Source organism: Loxodonta africana, chromosome 21, assembly GCF_030014295.1.
Source record: "Loxodonta africana isolate mLoxAfr1 chromosome 21, mLoxAfr1.hap2, whole genome shotgun sequence".
Classification (NCBI taxonomy): Eukaryota; Metazoa; Chordata; class Mammalia; order Proboscidea; family Elephantidae; genus Loxodonta; species Loxodonta africana.
In genome coordinates this window covers 1868166-1886587 of record NC_087362.1, presented here as the reverse complement: position 1 = coordinate 1886587, position 18422 = coordinate 1868166, and the positions used below count along the sequence as shown (strand labels likewise).

The 18422-nt window shown below is 42.4% G+C and overlaps 1 protein-coding gene across 2 annotated transcripts; it reads left to right on the top strand.

Moving 5' to 3' along the window:
- Positions 1 to 685: 685 nt before the first annotated feature.
- CDKN2AIP (CDKN2A interacting protein) lies at positions 686 to 6027 on the top strand. 2 transcript variants are annotated; one of them, XM_064273547.1, is made up of 3 exons: positions 686 to 1087; positions 1538 to 1637; positions 2097 to 2321. In XM_064273547.1, the coding sequence occupies exons 1-3, from the start codon at positions 816 to 818 to the stop codon at positions 2103 to 2105; spliced, it is 381 nt and encodes a 126-aa protein (XP_064129617.1). In that variant the 5' UTR covers positions 686 to 815; the 3' UTR covers positions 2106 to 2321. The 2 variants fall into 2 exon arrangements, with proteins under 2 accessions (XP_064129617.1, XP_010593956.2); XM_010595654.3 differs by having other exon boundaries at positions 694 to 1087; positions 1538 to 1668; positions 2097 to 6027.
- Positions 6028 to 18422: the final 12395 nt, after the last annotated feature.

Below are 18422 nucleotides of genomic sequence, written 5' to 3'. Positions count from 1 at the left end.
AAACTGTACGAGAACCTGCTTTCTGATATAACGAAAAAAAACGGAGGGCGAGCTATGGTTTCTGTCGGGCCCGCTCAAGTACAGGAGTCTTCAGGAAGGAGACCCACAGGCCGCGCAGCTACCGGCGGCTCAAAGTCAACCACCGGGCGAGCGAGCCTCCGGCGAACTGCAACTATCGGCCCTCCCCCGGCGGGCGGCCCGGCTCCCCGTCCCCGACCCCGCGCCCGCCCCCCGACCCCGCGCCCGCCCCCCGACCCCGCGCCCGCCCCCCGGCTCTCCCCGCGCCCGCCCCCGGCCCCTCCCCCGACCCCGCGCCACCTCCCTCCCGGCTCTCCCACCACCCTAGCCCAGGCTTCCGGGGGAAGGGGTCGGGCAGAGCGTGCGCGGCGTCACAAAGCGAAGCTGGGGCGCTTGGGTTGCCGCCAAGGTCCAGGGCTCCCCGGGCGAAGTCCACTCGCGGCCCGCCCCGCGCAGCGGAAGGCCCAGGGCCGCCTCGCTCCGCCCTCAACCCCGTCCCCTCACGTAGGCCGATCCGGCCGCAGCCTCGCGACGGCTCGGGCGCCGCAAAGCATGCTGGGAGAGCCGGCGCGCGCCGGAAGGACGCGCGGGCTCTGGGCGGCGAGGTTATAAAGGGGAAGGAGCCGGCGGCGGGCGGAAGTGGGCGGTTCGGCGGCCAGCGCTGGTGTTTGGGCCTTGCGAGGGGCGTTCTCTGAGGGCCCCGCTGCGGCTGCGGTGACAGGGCCGTTCGCGTCCGCGCCCCCGCCTCTGTCCCGGTGCAGCGTCTGCTCGCGGCCTTCGCGACCCGCAGGCCCAACATGGCGCAGGAGGTGTCGGAGTACCTGAGCCAGAACCCGCGGGTGGCTCTCTGGGTGGAGACGCTGCGCTGCGACGGCGAGACTGACAAACACTGGCGCCACCGCCGGGAGTTTCTGCTCCGCAACGCCGGGGACCTGGCCCCCACCGGCGGCGTCGCTTCCAGCCACACGGATGAAGCTGCCGACGCCGAGAGCGGGAGCCGCAGTCGGCAGCTGCAGCAGCTCGTCTCCTTCTCCATGGCCTGGGCAAACCACGTCTTCCTCGGGTGCCGGTGAGTGAGGAAGCGGCTCCCCCATTTTGCCCTCTCTCCCCGAGCCCTCAGCGAAAACCCGCTGGCTGTGGGGCGGGGAAGTGTCTGTGAAGGCGGGAGTTCGCGGGACCGGCTGCCCTCGAAGGCTGAGAAGGGCGTCTCCGCGAGCAGCAGGCTTGTGATAGACACTGGGGAGGGACCCCGTGGTGTGGGGCTGCCGAAGTTGTTGGCGCTGAGCTGACAGAGCTGTTGTCGACGGACAGTAGATCACAGGTTGGTGAGGATAGACCCTGCCTCCCAGACCCTGGGTCATTTGTTGACGGAGTGTCCAGGAAACGGTTCCTGGCAGTACATTATCTCGATTACAACCAGGAAGTCCAGTTCCTTTGGCCTGTTTTGCACACCAGAAGTATTAAATTAGAAGGGAAAAAGTTTTTTTTTTTTAAAGTGAACTTTTCCCCTCTTTTTCAGGTACCCTCAAAAAGTTATGGATAAAATACTTAGTATGGCTGAAGGCATCAAAGTGACAGATGCTCCAATCCATACAACACGAGATGAACTGGTTGCCAAGGTGAAGAAAAGAGGGATATCGAGTAGCAATGGTTAGCAGATCATAGATGTGAACATACATAGGAGTTTAGAGCATAAGTTTGATATAATTTGGCTTTATGTTATTACTAATTTTTTAACAAGTTAGAATTTATCTAATGCTATTAATCAAGTTGGAATGTTAAATCTAAAATATATATCTCTATGTTTTTAGGCTCTGAATTTGATAGTTTTGTTTGACTGCCTTAGATTTTGAAATGTCAAATAATTGTGTCTGTTGCTGTTAATTCTTAATGCTAGAAATTAATGGTGCTATTCAACACTTTTGGAAATTAATGAAGTTATTTCATGCTTCTTAAACTAATAGTCTTGAAATATTTTTACCTTCTGACCTTATTTTAATAAGTATCTGTTATATAAATTTTCAGTGGATATGTATTAGGCAGACTTAGTCACATATCTCTGTTTTCCTTCCTTTTAGAAGGGGTAGAAGAACCATCCAAAAAACGAGGCATAGAAGGAAAAAACAATTCTGCAGTTGAGCAAGATCGTGCAAAAACTTCTGCCAAAACAGAATATGCATCAGCTAAGCAGGAAAACAGTTCAACATGTACGGGGTCGTCCACCAAATCGGAGAATAGTGGGAACTCAAGTCTTAGCTCTGGCATATCCTTGAGTGAGACTATCTCTACAAGTGATGGGGATAGACCCAGTTCCAGCCAAAGCAGCAGCAGCATTTCCTCTCAGGTAACAACGGCAGGGTCTGGAAAAGTTTCTGAATCAGAAGCTTCAGATAAACATGGTTCAGCACTGTTTGTTTCCTCTTTGTTGAAATCAAGTGTGAATAGTCATGTGACCCAATCCACTGATTCCAGGCAACAAAGTGGTTCACCTAAAAAGAGTGCTTTGGAAGGCTCTTCAGTCTCAGCTTCTCAAAGCAGCTCAGAGATTCAGGTGCCCTTGTTGGGCTCCTCCGGAAGCTCAGAAGTAGAATTGCCACTCTTGTCTTCTAAACCTAGTTCAGAGACAGCTTCAAGTGGGTTAGCTTCTAAAACTAGTTCAGAGGCAAGTGTTTCATCATCAATTTCTAAAAACAGTTCTTCATCAGGCACATCCTTGCTAACTCCCAAGAGTAGCTCCTCAACAAATACATCACTGCTGACTTCCAAAAGCACTTCCCAGGTAGCTGCATCACTTTTAGCTTCCAAGAGCAGCCCCCAGACCAGTGGATCTCTGGTTTCCAAAAGCACTTCCTTAGCAAGTGTGTCCCAGCTAGCTTCTAAGAGTAGTTCTCAGACTAGCACATCACAGTTGCCTTCTAAAAGTACTTCGCAGTCAAGTGAGAGTTCTGTCAGAGTCTCTTGTTGCAAGTTAACAAATGAAGATGTGAAACAGAAGCAACCTTTTTTTAATAGACTGTATAAAACGGTAGCATGGAAGTTGGTAGCTGTTGGTGGCTTTAGTCCCAATGTGAATCATGGAGAGCTCCTAAATGCAGCTGTTGAGGCTCTCAAAGCAACACTGGATGTGTTTTTTGTCCCACTAAAAGAACTGGCAGATCTGCCTCAAAATAAGAGCTCTCAAGAAAGTATTGTTTGTGAATTAAGGTGCAAGTCTGTGTATTTGGGCACTGGCTGTGGAAAAAGCAAAGAAAATGCAAAAGCTGTTGCATCAAGAGAAGCACTGAAGTTATTTCTCAAGAAAAAGGTGGTGGTAAAAATATGTAAAAGGAAATACAGAGGTGGTGAAATAGAAGATTTAGTGCTTCTTGATGAAGAATCAAGGCCTGTAAACTTACCGCCAGCGTTAAAGCATCCTCAAGAATTACCGTAATGTGTTCAAAAGATCACTGCATAAAATACCTAGTATTTGGAGAGAAAAACTGGCTTACTTTTGTACAATATAAAACAGGCTTTCACAAATTTTGTATTCCTTTTTTCCAGTTTTGCAGAAAATTTACATTCTAGTTCTCTTCACAAAGTAGAAATTGTAAATAATTTACAAATGACAGTACACATTAAAAGGTATGCATTAACAGCATACCAGTATGCTGTTTTATTTGCTGAAGAAAATACTGTCTTCTATTTTTAATGATGCATTAGGTACGATGTGTAGTTCTGTAGTCTTAAAACTTTTGTACTACTTTGAATTTGGTGAAAATGTATTAAGTTGTCTACCATGCTTTATTTTTTTTAGCTTGAATAAATCTCCACATGAAAGAAAAGGGGACCACAGTATTTGAATGTCTGAAAGTCTGTGAAACTTAAGGTTTTTAGAATGTTGCCCATAATGCTGAACGTCTGTTAAAGAATAAAAAAAAAAAAAAAATAGTTGCCTCAAACTATTTTTATGAGAAGTTGTAAGCATTTTTTAGATATAAAACCGTATAAAGTGCTTAATATTATTTTATTCTAAAATTGTTTAAAATTCACCATGATTTTGACTGCTGCAGATTCTTTAAGCAGGTTAATTTATGTTTTGAGGTAAGATACAGTTTACACTTTTTCTTAAAGACGTAAATGTGGGTTTCTATATTAAGCGTATTTTGTGACTACTATTATTAACAGACTGATTTGTTTAGATATTAAATGCTTTAAGCTATTTTACCTTTTCAAGAAGTTGTGTTTTTTTTCATCTTAAGTCAGAACGAATTCCTGCCAATAGACTTCCCACTACTAAAAAAAAAAAAATCACCACCAAGAAATTTTCATAGCTGATATACAACTTTTTATGCATAAGTAGATTAAAATTTTCAAATCTTAAAATAGATAGTTTTTGTGTTTACATATCTGATAGAAGAATACTGGGAGGAATGGAGAGCCATGTTCAACTCTAATCAGTCAGTTCCATTGAATTACATTTGTTGGTGATGAAATAGAATCTTGTTTCTGTGTCTTAAGTGCTTGTGACTATGTTAATCTATTGTGGTATAATCTTTTCATTTTTCTTCAAACTGGCCCAAGATGTTTTGTCTTTGTGGCCTTATTTCTAGCTTTCTAGATGCTGTTTTTAGAGCACATTAAGCAGCAATGGTGATAAGGTATATAGAGAGAAAAATCAAGAAATCGTCTTCTGTGTGCCAGTTATATTTGAATGGGAAAGTTGACTGAACATAAGTAGCTCGAGTATGTAGAAATTATTCCTGTTTTATACTCTAGGAGTAATGGGCAAGAATTCCTTAGTTTTTTATACTTGAAATGATCAGGGAGGTTCTTATTTCACCAGATGGCCTTTAACAGTGATTCATTTTCGAGGATGTTTAATTGGATACCAAAGTTAGAATCCATATTCTGTAAATGGGTTGCCTTTATATATTGTGGGCAGCAATAATGTGACTGTGTTGAGGAAGCACTTTTAATTACCTCACTTTCCTCAGTGTTGAAATATATATTTTGTGGGACTGTGATTACCAGAACAGTGAGCCAAAAATTAAAAAATACATATTTTACAATTTCTGGAGATACTGTGGTGCAGAAGAAACGGTAAATTTTGGAATCTGTGTTTCTTGAGATAGAATCAACTTCTTTTACTAGACATGTAAGTTCCGGAAGTTTAACCTTTTAACTTTATTTGTAAAGTAAGACTAAGCTTCATCCTAGAGTTATGAAGATTAAATTAGATAGTACATTTAAAGTGCTTAGCACAGGGCAGACATACCATAGTTTATTAATTGCAGATGTATGAGTTTTCATGAACCCTCACAGTGTCTTGATTAGCTATTCTCATTTGGCCTGTTTTTCAGATGAAGATACTGAAACAAAGTAATATTGATCAAAGATAGAATTCAAGCTCATAGTTTATTCAGAGCCCAAGTTCTTAACTATGCTGTATAGCTTATTATCTTTCTCACTTTTCTACGTGCTAAAATTGCTGAAAAACCCTCTCAAAGTGTAATTTTCTACCACTTTTATCCAGTGATCACATGTATCTTCCAGAATCTTCAGCCTCCTTGAAATGAGTCACTTCAGGAGCTTTTCTGTTTATTAAAGCTTTTCCTTAGTTCTTGCATGTCTTGAATATTCTCAGAGCTAGCAAATCATCCCATATGGGTAAAGTTGAAGTTTGTTTAAAAAAAAAAAAAAAGACTGAAATAATTTAAAGAGATTTAGTGAAAAAGTAGGCCATCAAGCTAGGAAAGAATTACTGATTTTTGTAATAAGTGAGGTGAGACTAATGTCCTGAGGCTGATACTTCTTGATGGTGCTAAAATCAGGGTTTTTCTCTTTAAATGGTAAAGTTAGAAAGTTGATTTTGAAGAATGGTACAGCCATGAATTTTTGACCCAAATTCGTAGGGCCTGCCACTGACTGGGATAGGGGTCGTAATGATATGTGTAATTCCCAAGCTTTTCATATATTTTATCAAATTCTTATGAAAAGCTTGCTCCAATTATGTATGAAAGGGCCATTATTTTTCCTGCCTGATGCGGCATTTTTTGGTACAGATTTCTCCTTGTTTGGGTTCCTAAGTAACAGGCAGTGAAAACCAAAGCAAGCAGTACCAGACCAGCTCTACAGGAATGGTGGTAGTGTTGTAGTTTAAGAGGGATTTGTGGGCCTTGTCCTCAAAACTTCAGTTCTACATGGATGCATTTCTAGACGTTGACAAATCTATGGTTGTCTGTTCGAGCATGGTTTCTCAAAAATATTTTCTGTGATTGATGAATAAACAATCCTAGCTTTCCACCATTTGAACAAAATAGCTGAATACATGGGTTGTCAAGCCACTTATTTTCCTATACCCCTCCCCAAGAAAAATATTAAGAGCTTTTTTTCACATTTCCTTAGCTTCCCTGGAAACCCTGGTAACATAGTGGTTACTACAGCTGCTAACAAAATGGTCAACAGTTCAAATCCACCAGGTGCTCATTGGAAACCCAGTGGGGCAGTTCTGCTCTGTCCTGTAGGGTTGCTGTGAGTCAGAATTGACCAACGGCAACGGGTTTTTTGGTTAGGTTTTCTGGATGCAGTTAGTTGCTACCCAGATAGAACCATTCCTTTTCCCCTTTCTTCCCTATTCCAGCTTAATATTCCTCCACTTTTCTGTTTGTCCCCATTCAAAAAAAAAACTTGAAAGAAAACCATTATTTAAAAAGGTGAATTTTTAAAGTGTTTTTCTGTCCTTTTGCTGTTTATCCGGTAAGAAAAATAGTGTAGTTAACAGACAAGGCCTCAAACGAAATTGACTTTAATTTTGAGAAAGAAAAAATAAACATGAAGTGTTAAATATAGGGTATTCTTTTTAGTAAACCTACAAATGTCATACTCTAGTAAGGAGCTTTGGTGGCACTGTGGTTAATTTCTAGTGGTCTGGATAGAAGCTCAAACCAGCCACAATATTCCATTAAGCCAAAACCTAATCCAGAAGCAAAGCCTAAGCTAATCGAAAGGTCGTCAGTTTGAACCCACAAGCTGTTCCACAGGAGAAAGATGTGGCAGTTGGCATCTGTAAGGATTCCAGCCTCGAAAAGCTTATGGGGCAGTTCTATTCTGTCCTATAGGGTCGATAGGAGTCAGAATAGATTCTACGGCAGTGGGTTTGGCTGGGGTAGTGCTTTACAGAAAGCAATCACAAATACAGGCACATCTCATTTTATTGCGCTTCACTTTATTGCACTTCTTAGACACTTTTTTACAAATTGAAGTTCTGTGGCAATCCTGCATCTAGCAAATCAGCGCCATTTTTCCAGCAGCATGCACTCACTTAGTGTGTCTGTCACATTTTGGCAATTCTCGCAGTATTTCAAACAGTATTATATCTGTTATGATCACTGATCTCAGATGTTACTATTGTTTTGGGGTGCCATGAACCACGCCCATACAAAGCAGCAAACTTAGTGTTGTGTGTGTTCTGACTGCTGCACCAACTGGCCATTTTCCCACTTCTCTTCTCAGTCATCCGTATTCTCTGAGACGTGACAATATTGAAATTAGGCCAGTTGATAGCCCTACGATGGCCTGTAAGTGTTCAAATGAAAAAAAAAAAAACTCTCACTTTAAATCAAAAGCTAGAAGTGATTAAACTTAGGAAGGCATGTAGAAAGCTGATACAGGCCAAAAGCTAGGCCTCTTGTGCCAAACAGGCAGGTTGTGAATGCAAAGGAAAAGAAGGAAATTAAAAGTGGTACTCCAGTGAACACACGAATGATAAAAAAGCGAAACAGCCTTATTGCTGATATGGAGAAAGTTTTAGTGGTCTGGATAGAAGATCAAACCAGCCACAATATTCCATTAAGCCAAAGCCTAATCCAGAGCAAGGCCCTAACTCTTCAATTGTATGAACCTTGACGGAGGTGAGGAAGCTGCAGATGAAAAGTTTGAAGCTAGCAGAGGTTGGTTCATGAGGTTTAAGGAAAGAAGCCATCTCCGTAACATAAAACTACTTGGTGAAGCAGCAAGGGCTGATGTAGAAGCTGGAGCAAGTTATCCAGAAGATCTAGCTAATTGACGAAGGTGGCTACACTAAACAACAGATTTTCAATGTAGTTAAAACAGGCTTACATTGGAAGAAGATGCCATCTAGGACTTCCGTAGTTAGGAGAAGTTAATACCTGGTGTCTTAGTCATCTAGTGCTGCTGTAACAGAAATACCACAAATGGTTGGCTTTAACAAACAGGAGTTTATCCTCTCACAGTCCAGTAGGCTCGAAGTCTGAATTTAGGGCGCCGGCTCCAGGGGAAGGCCTTCTCTCTCTGGAGGAAGGTCCTTGTGATGTATCAGTCTTCCCTTGGTCTGGGAGCGTCTCAGCACAGGAACCTCAGGTCCAACGGATGTGCTCTGCTCCCGGCACAGCTTTCTTGGTGGTATGAGGTCCCCGTGTCTCTTCGCTCATCTCTCCCATATCTCAAAAGAGATTGGCCCAAGACATTATCCAGTCCTGTAGATCTCATCAGTATAACTGCCACCAATCCATCTCATCACACCACAGTGATAGGCTTCACAACACAGGAAAATCACATCAGATGACAAAATGGTAAACAATCACACAATACTGGGAATCATGACCCAGCCAAGTCAACACTTTGGGGGGACACAATGCAATCCATGACATTCCACCCTTTGTCCCCCCAACTTTATGTCCTTGCCACATGTAAAACATTCCCTCCATCATATCACAGCAAAAGTCTTAACTCCAAGTCCAAAATCCAAAAATTCTTACCTGTGAAATCTAGAATACAAGTTATCTGCTTCCAACAGTACAATGGCAGAACAGGCACAAGCTAGACATTTTCATTACAAATGGGAGAAACTGGAGGGAAAGAAGGGATAACAGGCACCAAGCAAGTCAGCAGAACACATTTCATTAGTCCTCAAGGCTTTGAAAATAATCTGTTCTCTAAGACAATTTACACAATAGCCCTTCCCTCCAGACTCTAGGTATTGGCCACACTCTCCGGATTCTGAGTGGAGGCCCTTGGCCCTGGGCTTCAGCACCACCTTACAGGCCCACTGGGATGGCAACTCTGCTCCCTCAGTTTTAGGCACACCCTTCTCCTAGTCCATCAAAGTGGTGTCTCCACCCGTAGAAACACCAGAGGCCATGGCTCCACCCTTTGAAACCTCAGAGGTCCTGGCCATACCTTTTGAGACTGAGGCAGCTTGGCTTCCCGTGTACCTTGTCTCTTCAGCTTCTGCTTCCTGGTTTGTTGGCCTGTGGGTCCTTGGGCCTCACGCCCACATCTGCCCTGCTGGGGCAAGTGTTCCAAAGCTCTATAGCTCCAACTAATAAGTCCCTGGAGGCACCCCACTCCACAAGTAAGCTTTGGCCAGAAGGCACTCAGCTCTCTTGCTCCATGGTCAGCAAGCCTAGCTCCATCAATAAGTGCCCGGAGGCGCCCCACTCTGCCAGGAAGCCTCCTGCACACAGGCATTCAGCTCTCTTGCTCTATGGGTTGGCTCCAGTGCTGTCTCCTGGTTCTCCTGCTTCCGGTTCTTTGCTGCTGTTGTTTTTCTGCTGCTGCCAGTTCTCTGCTGCTTTTGGTCCCCTGCTGCTGCCGGTCGTCTATACAGTCACAGTTTCAAAAGTGCTTCCACATTTTTGGTATCTGTTAGAGCAGCACCCCACTGCCAGTACCAAAGTCTGTCTTAGTCATCTAATGCTGCTATAACAGAAATACCACAAATGGATGTCTTTAACAAACAGAAGTTTATTCACTCACAGTCCAGTAGGCTAGAAGTCTGGAATTAGGGCACCAGCTCCAGGGGAAGGCCTTCTCTCTCTGTCAGCTCTGGAGGAAGGTCCTCATGATGCATCAGTCTTCCCTTGGTCTGGAAGCATCTCAGCATAGAAACCTCAAGTCCAACAGATGTGCTGTGCTCCTGGCACCGCTTTCTTGGTGGTATGAGGTCCCCATGTCTCTTCACTCACCTCTCTCTCCCGTATCTCAAAAGAAATTGGCCCAAGGCACTATCCAGTCCTGTACATCTCATCAACATAACTCCCACCAATCCATCTCATCACACCACAGTGACAGGATTCGCAACACACAGGTAAATCACATCAGATATCAGATGACAGAATGGTAGACAGTCACACAATACTGGGAATCATGACCCAGCCAAGCTGAAAGACATTTTTGGGGGATGCAATTCAATCCATGACACCTGGCTTCAAAGCTTCAAAGGACAGGCTGAATCCCTTGTTAGGGGCTAATGCAGGTGGGGACTTTAAGTTGAAGCCAATGCTTATTTACCATTCCGAAAATCCTAGAGCCCTTAAGAATTTATGCTAAATCTGCTTTGCCTGTGCTCTATAAATGGAACAACAAAATCTGGATGACAGCACATCTGTTTACAACATTGTTTACCAACTATTTTAAGCCTGCTGTTGAGACCTACTGCTCAGAAAAAAAGATTCCTTCCAAATATTACTGCTCGTTGATGACGCACCCAAGAACTCTGATGGAGATGTACAAGGAGATTAATGTTTTCATGCCTGCTAACACGACATCCTTTCTGCAGCCCATGAATCAAGGAGTAATTTCAACTTTCAAGTCTTGTTATTTAAGAAATACATTTCATAAGGCTATAGAAACCCCGGTGGAGTAGTGGTTAAGTGCTATGGCTGCTAACCAAAAGGTCGGCAGTTCGAATCCACCAGGCACTCCTTGGAAACTCTATGGGGCGGTGCTACTCTGTCCTATAGGGTCTCTATGAGTCGGAATCGACTCAACGGCAGTGGGTTTGGTTTTTGGTTTTACAGTTGCCATAGATAGTGATTCTTTTGATGGACCTGGGTAAAGTAAACTGAAAACCTTCTGGAAACGATTCACCATTCTAGATACCATTAAGAACATTTATGATTCCTGGGAGGAGGTCAAAATATCAACGTTAACAGGAGTTTGGAAGAAGTTGATTCCAACCCTCATGGATGACTTTGAGGGGTGCAAGACTTCAGCGGAGGAAGTAACTGGAGATGTAGAAACAGCAAGACAACTAGAATTAGAAGTGGAGCCTGAAGATGTAACTGAACTGCTATAATCTCAGGATAAAACTTTAACAGATGAGGAGTTGCTTCTTATGGATGAGCAAAGTGGTTTCTTGAGATGGAATGGACTCCTGGTGAAGATGCCGTGAACATTGTTGAAATGACAACAAAGGATTTAGAATATTACATAAACTTAGTTGATAAAGCAGTGGCATGGTTTAAGAGCATTGGCTCCAATTCTGAAAGAAGTTCTACTGTGGGTAAAATGCTATCAAACAGCACCCATACTACAGAGAAATCTCTCATGAAATAAAGAGCCAATTGATGTGGCAAACCTCATTGTCTTATTTTAAGAAATTGCCACAGCCACCCCAACCTTCGGCAACCACCATCCTGATCAGTCAGCAGCCATCACCGTTGAGGCAAGACCCTCCACCAGCAAAAAGATTGACTTGCTGAAGGCTCAGATGATGGTTAGCATTTTTTAGCAATAAAGTATTTTTTAGTTAGAGTCTGTAGATTTTTTTTAGACATAATTCTATTGCACAGTTAATAGACTACAGTATAGTGTAATCATAACTTTTATATGCACTGGGAAACAAAAAAATTCACATGACTGGCTTTATTTCAATAGTCACTTTATTGCAGTGGCCTGGAACTGAACTTGCAGTATCTCCGAGGTATGCCTGTACTCTGTGGTTTTGAAACTTTATTGAGTAAAATCAGAATGCCTTCTTGGAAGTCATCAGGAAGCAATCAAACTTAATAATAAGCAGTACACTATGAACTATAAAGCTACTTTTATATTGGAGTAGACCTAGTATAATACATATAACATGTATTGAAATGAGAAAAAAATATAAACATGAATTCATGAAAAGTTGCATTTAAGAGTAAGAATCATGTAAATCAGTTTACCAGGGTTGGGCACCTCTCTGAAATGGTAAAAACCAGAGTTTTAAATATGTGGTTTTCAAACTTTATTTAGCCAATTTCTGCAAAGAAAAATGGCACTGTGTATGTAAAACAAGAGCAGAACTACTTTGGTCAAAGGAGGACGGCCACACCCCACTACTGAATTCCCCTTCCATTCTCGTTTCCTGAGGCACCTCCTTGGACTATGAACTGAAGGGGATTTAGCAACTACGAGGCCCAGTGTAGCTAGCCAGCTTCCTTCACCATCAGAGTGGATGTAGGTAGAAAAACCACCAGCCTACTACAAAATGGAATCAAATTGGTTCAAAGTAATATGTCTTTTTAGAATTTATAATTAGCAGGAACTCATAGCAAACTTGTTGCCATGGAGTCGGCTCCAACTCATGGTGACTTCATGTATCACAGAATAAAATGTTGCTCAGTCCTGCCCCATCTTTATGATCCATTGTTTTGGCCGCTGTATATTTTGAGTGCGTTTCAACCTTGGAGGCTCATCTTCCAGCAATATATTGGGCAATATACTATTGTGACCCACAGGGGTTTCGCTGGCTACTTTTCAGAAGTAGATTGCTGCTTTTCTTCCTAGTTTGTCTCAGTCTGGAAACTCTGCTGAAAGCTGTCCACCATAGGTGACCCTGCTGATACTTGAAATACCGGTGGCATTACCTTCCAGCATGATAGCAACATGAAAGCCACCACAGTGTGACCAGCTAACAGATGGATAGTGACATCAGGCTTGTTGTGTCCCACTGAGTCAATTCCTATTCATAGTAACCCTATATGACAGAATAGAACTGCCCCATCGGGTTTCGTAGACTGTATTCTTTACGGGAGCAGATTGCCAGGGCTTTTTCTCATGGAGCCGTTGGTGGCCTCGAACTGCCAGCCTTTCAGTTAGCAGCTGAGTGCTTTACCATTGTACCATCCAGAAAAACAAACCCATTGCCTTCAAGTCGATTCTGACTTACAGTGACCCTATAGGACACAGTAGAACTGCCCCACGGGGTTTCGAAGGCTGGAATCTTTATGGAAGCAGACTGCCACATCTTTCTTCTGTGGAGCAGCTGGTGGGTTCAAACCACCAACTTTTCAATTAGCTGAATGCTTAGCCACTGTGCCATCAGGGCTCCTTATATCATGATTAAGGGACCATTATTTAAATATTTAAATAACACTAAAAACAAAAGCTACCTTTTTTTTTTTTAATGGTGAAATACAACTGCAAAGTCCATGTATATAAGCCAAACCCATTGCCGTCGAGTTGATTCCAACTACTAGCGACCCTATGGGACAGAGTAGAACTGCCTTGTAGGGTTTCCAAGGCTGTAAATCTTTACAGAAGTAGCTGTCACATCTCTCTCCCACGGAGTGGCTGGCTGGTTTGAACCACTGACCTTAGCAGCCTAGCACTTCAACCACTGCTCCCCCGGAGCTCCTAATTATCAAGTGAACACCTATGTAACAATAACAGGTATTTGTTTTTGCAGTGCTTTAGATCCCATTATGTGAATAACCAGCATTGACGGGGTGTCTACAATGCGCTGGTGCTTTACATATGTCTCAAGTAAGCTCAAAAAAAAAAAAAAAAATTTTTTTTTTTTAACCCTATGTGATGGGTTGGTATTTTTAATCCTATGCTACAAATGAGGAAACTGATGACCATTTTGAATTGCTTCCCTCAAATCACGTAACAAGTAAATGCTGAAGCAGGGACTCAAATCCAGTGTTCTTATAAAAGATAAAACAGTGAGTTGTTTCTAATTTGGGGCATTGAATGTAGATGCCAATCAGACATGCTGCCCCATGATATTTATTTCCTATAGTCCAGAAAATAGTAACTGTCATCACACTTTCAGGAAAATTTGAGAATTTATTTTTAACTGTCTACGAAGCTTCTAAAAAATAAAAGCAAACTTTTAAAAAATTTATATTTTTTATTTTTTTTTAGGAAGCTTCTAAAAAATAAAAGCAAACTTTAAAGGAAATTGCTTACATGTGTCTCTGAAACACTCACTGGAACAGGCTCTTTAGACATTCCATTCGTAGAATTCAAAGGCACGATTTACTGAGACAGCGCTACAATCAATGACGTAGTCGGCGGTTGAAACAAGCTATAAATCCGGTCTCATTACTCTTCACCATTTGTATATTATTAAAAATCTCTCTACAATACATAAAAACTGATTCTCATGAAATAAAAGCTTAACAGAAGGCGAGGGAAACATTTCTGGCTCGTCTTGCCTGGGTGTGCTGATACTGGACCACACTTAGGGAGTTATCATCCATGCTGAAGCTGCAGTTTGAAAACCAATATGTGCACCTTTCTTTTTTCATTTTAAAATAATGTTGAATACAATTACAAAGAGAAGTGTGATATTTATAAGTAAAATAAGGATAAAATTTTGAAAATGTTCATTCCTTAGCCATCATTCTGCCATCATAAGAAGGAGAGAAGGACAATGTGACTTTAGGGAAGTCCGTATTAGGGAGAGCAAGGAAGTGAAAATGTGCCCATTCCACGCCTGGTGGATTTTGAGGAGGGGAAGGCTAAAGAGGGCAAGCAAGAATTTGAGACATATCGGTCCTAACCTCTATGCTCTAGGCAGGAACTTCACCTGGGTCGGTACTGCAGAGGTGTGAGTAATGACAATTTCCGTGTAATAATCCTGCCTATATCAGGCTCCCTGACTATAACCAAAGAATGCATTGCTCTTTATAAGGAGGGTCCAAGAGAGCAAAGAAAAGCAGGACTGAATAAAAAATACTGAAGGCATCAAGGCCTTACATCCAGAGTGCACAGCACCAGGGGGTGCCATTCACGTGGAATACAGTAGATGCCATTTAATACAGTGAGCAGTGCCCCTAGGAGCTGTGGAACAACGTGCCCTTTTTGGAACCCTAGAGACTGCTGTATACGTGAACTAAAGAACTTCAATGAATTTACTGGGAAAATCTTACTTAAAAAATATTTAATTTGAAATAAAAAAATATTAATGGTTCTATTACGTGTGAATAGCATGTAAATTCTAACACATTGTTCTTAAGGTTAATTCGATGATGCTGGGTGCACAATTTATATGTGGCTATGAATTACTTTATGAATTACTTTCTAACACATTCTTCAGTTATTTCAATATGATAGCCTAAAATCATATCAGGTAAAGTAAGATTGCTTAGATTATGTCATAGATTTTTTTTTTTTCCTATTTGCAAACCTTGGGGAAAATTCAGGAAGTAGGCAGATGAGGAATTATGTCAGCCCAGGTATGGAATACAACTGAAAGTTTGCTTTGTGTTCTCTCCAGCAGACAGATAATATCCCTTAATTTCATACATTAATTTTGCTTCCAAACATTTGGTGTAAGCCCACCATCTCTTGCACAATTTCCCTTTCATCTTTATCTTTCCCCTTCTTTGCTCTGTTTTTTTTGGGGGCGGGGAGGGGAAGGGAGTTGTTAACCTTAGCTGATGTGAGCAGACATAAATGAGTAAAGATTATATGATTTATGCTCTCTGAAACCATGGATTATAATACTTCAGAAGTCAGGTATCCTATAAACTTCACTTTGATGTTGATTCTGGGCTAATAGTGAGGAGAGAGTTGTTTTTTTTTTTTAATTTTATTGTGCTTTGGTGAAAGTTTATAATGCAAATTAGTTGCTCATTCAAAAACTTATACACAAACTGTTTTGTGACATTGGTTGCAATTCCTGCAATGTGTTAGCACCCTCTGCCTTTCCACCCCGGGTTCCACTTGTCCATTCGTCTAGTGTTCCTGTCCTTCCTGTCCTGCCTTCTCATCTTTGCTTTTGGGCAGTTGTTGCCCATTTAGTCTCATATACTTGATTGAACTAAGATCCACATTCCTCGTGTGTGCTAATGTTTATTTTATAGGCCTGTCTAATCTTTGGTTGAAAGATGTGGCTTCTGTTCTTAGTTAGCAAAGTGTCCAGGGGCCATAGTCTCAGGGGTTCTGCTAGTCTCTGTCAGTCTCATCTTCTTTTGTAAATTTGAATTTTGTTCTACATTGTACCCCCGCTTCATCTGGGACTCTCTATTGTGATCCTTGGCAAAGCAGTAAATAGTGGTAGCTGGGCACTGTCTAGTTCTTCTAGTCTCAGGCTGGTGGAGGCTGTGGTTCATGTGGTCCATTAGTCCTTTGGACTAATATTTTGCTCGTGTCTTTGGTTTTCTTCATTCTCCCTTGCTGCGGACAGAATGGGACCACTAGATGTATCTAGATGGCCACTTGCAAGCTTTTAGGGGCCCAGATGGCTACTCACCAAAGTAGGATTATCATGGATTGAATTATGTCCCCCCAAAAGTGTATGTATCAACTTGGTTAGGCCATGATTCCCAGTATTGTATGGTTGTCCTCCATTTTGTGATTGTAATTCTATAGTGAAAAGATTAGGATGGGATTTTAATACCACCCTCACTGAGGTCACCTCGCTGATCCAGGGTAAAGGGAGTTTCCCTGGGGTGTGGCCTGCACCACCTGCTATCTCTCAAGAGATAAAAGGAAAGGGAAGCAAGCAGAGAGTTGGGGACCTCATAGCACCAAGAAAGCAGCACCAGGAGCAGAACACGTCCTTTGGACGTGGGGTCCCTGCACCTGAGAAGCTCTTCAACCAGGGGAAGATTGAGGACAAGGACCCTCCTCCAGAGCCAACAAAGACAGAAGGCCTTTCCCTGGAGCTGACACCCTGAATTTGGACTTATAACCTACTTGACTGTGAGAAAATAAATTTTTCTTTGTTAAATAAAGCCATTCACCTGTGGTATTTCTGTTAATGCAGCACTAAATGACTTAGACAAGTACGTAGAATATTTTCTTTATGAACTATGTTATGCCAGTTGACCTAGATGTCCCCTGCGACTATGGTCCCCAGCCCTCAGCCCCTCAGTCCCTCTTAGGTATTTAGATGTACCTATGAAGCTTCTATGACTTTGCCTTGGTCAAGTTGTGCTGACTTCCCAATATTGTGTGTTGTCTTTCCCTTCACCAAAGTTACCCTTATCTATTATCTTGTTAGTGTTTTTCCCATCCAACCCATCCCCTCTCTGGTAGCCATCAAAGACTGTTTTTTGTTTTTTTCTTTTTTCTGTGTGTAAACTTTTTCTTTGGTTTTTATAATAGCGGTCTCATAAAATATTTGTCCTTTTGTGATTGACTTATTTCACTCAGCATAATGCCCTCCAGATTCATCCATGTTGTGAGATGTTTCCCAGATTCATGATTGTTCTTGATCCTTGCTTAGAATTCCATTGTATGTATGTACCATAATTTGTTTATCCATTCATCTGTTGATGGGCACTTAGGTTGTTTCCATTTTTTTGCTGTTTGAATAATGCTGCAATGAACATGGGTGTGCAAATGTCTATTTGTGTGATAGCTCTCATTTCTCTAGGAGTGGGATTGCTGGATCATATTGTATTTCTATTTCTAGCTTTTTAAGGAAGTGCCATGTCATTTTCCACAGTGGTTGCACCATTTTACATTCCCACCAGAAGTGTGTAACAGTTCCAGTTTTCCTGTAACCTCTCCAAAATTTGGTATTTTCTGTTTTTTTTCATTCGTGCCGGTAATGTCAGCGTGAGATGGTATCTCACTGCAGTTTGTCTTTTTTTTTTTTTTTTCTGTCTCATGTACTTTATTTTATTTATTTATTTATTTAACTTTTATTGAGCTTCAGGTGAACGTTTACAAATCAGGTCAAACTGTCACATATAAGTTTATATACACCTTACTCCGTACTCCCACTTGCTCTCCCCCTACTGAGTCAGCCCTTCCAGTCTCTCGTGACAATTTTGCCAGCTTCCAACTCTCTCTATCCTCCCATCCCCCTCCAGACAGGAGATACCAACACAGTCTCAAGTGTCCACCTGATACAAATAGCTCACTTTTCATCAGCATCTCTCTCCTACCCACTGTCCAGTCCCTTTCATGCCTGATGAGTTGTCTTCGGGAATGGTTCCTGTCCTGGGCCAACAGAAGGTTTGGGGACCATGACCACCAGGATTCCTCTAGTCTCAGTCAGACCATTAAGTATGGTCTTTTTGTGAGAATTTGGGGTCTGCATCCCACTGATCTCCTGCTCCCTCAGGGGTTCTCTGCTGTGCTCCCTGTCAGGGCAGTCATCGATTGTGGCCGGGCACCAACTAGTTCTTCTGGTCTCAGGATGATGTAGGTCTCTGGTTCATGTGGCCCTTTCTGTCTCTTGGGCTCTTAGTTATCGTGTGACCTTGGTGTTCTTCATTCTCCTTTGATCCAGGTGGGTTGAGACCAACTGATGCATCTTAGATGGCCGCTTGTTAGCATTTTAGACCCCAGACGCCACATTTCAAAGTGGGATGCAGAATGTTTTCATAATAGAATTATTTTGCCAATTGACTTAGAGGTCCCCTTAAACCATGGTCCCCAAACCCCCGCCCTTGCTCCGC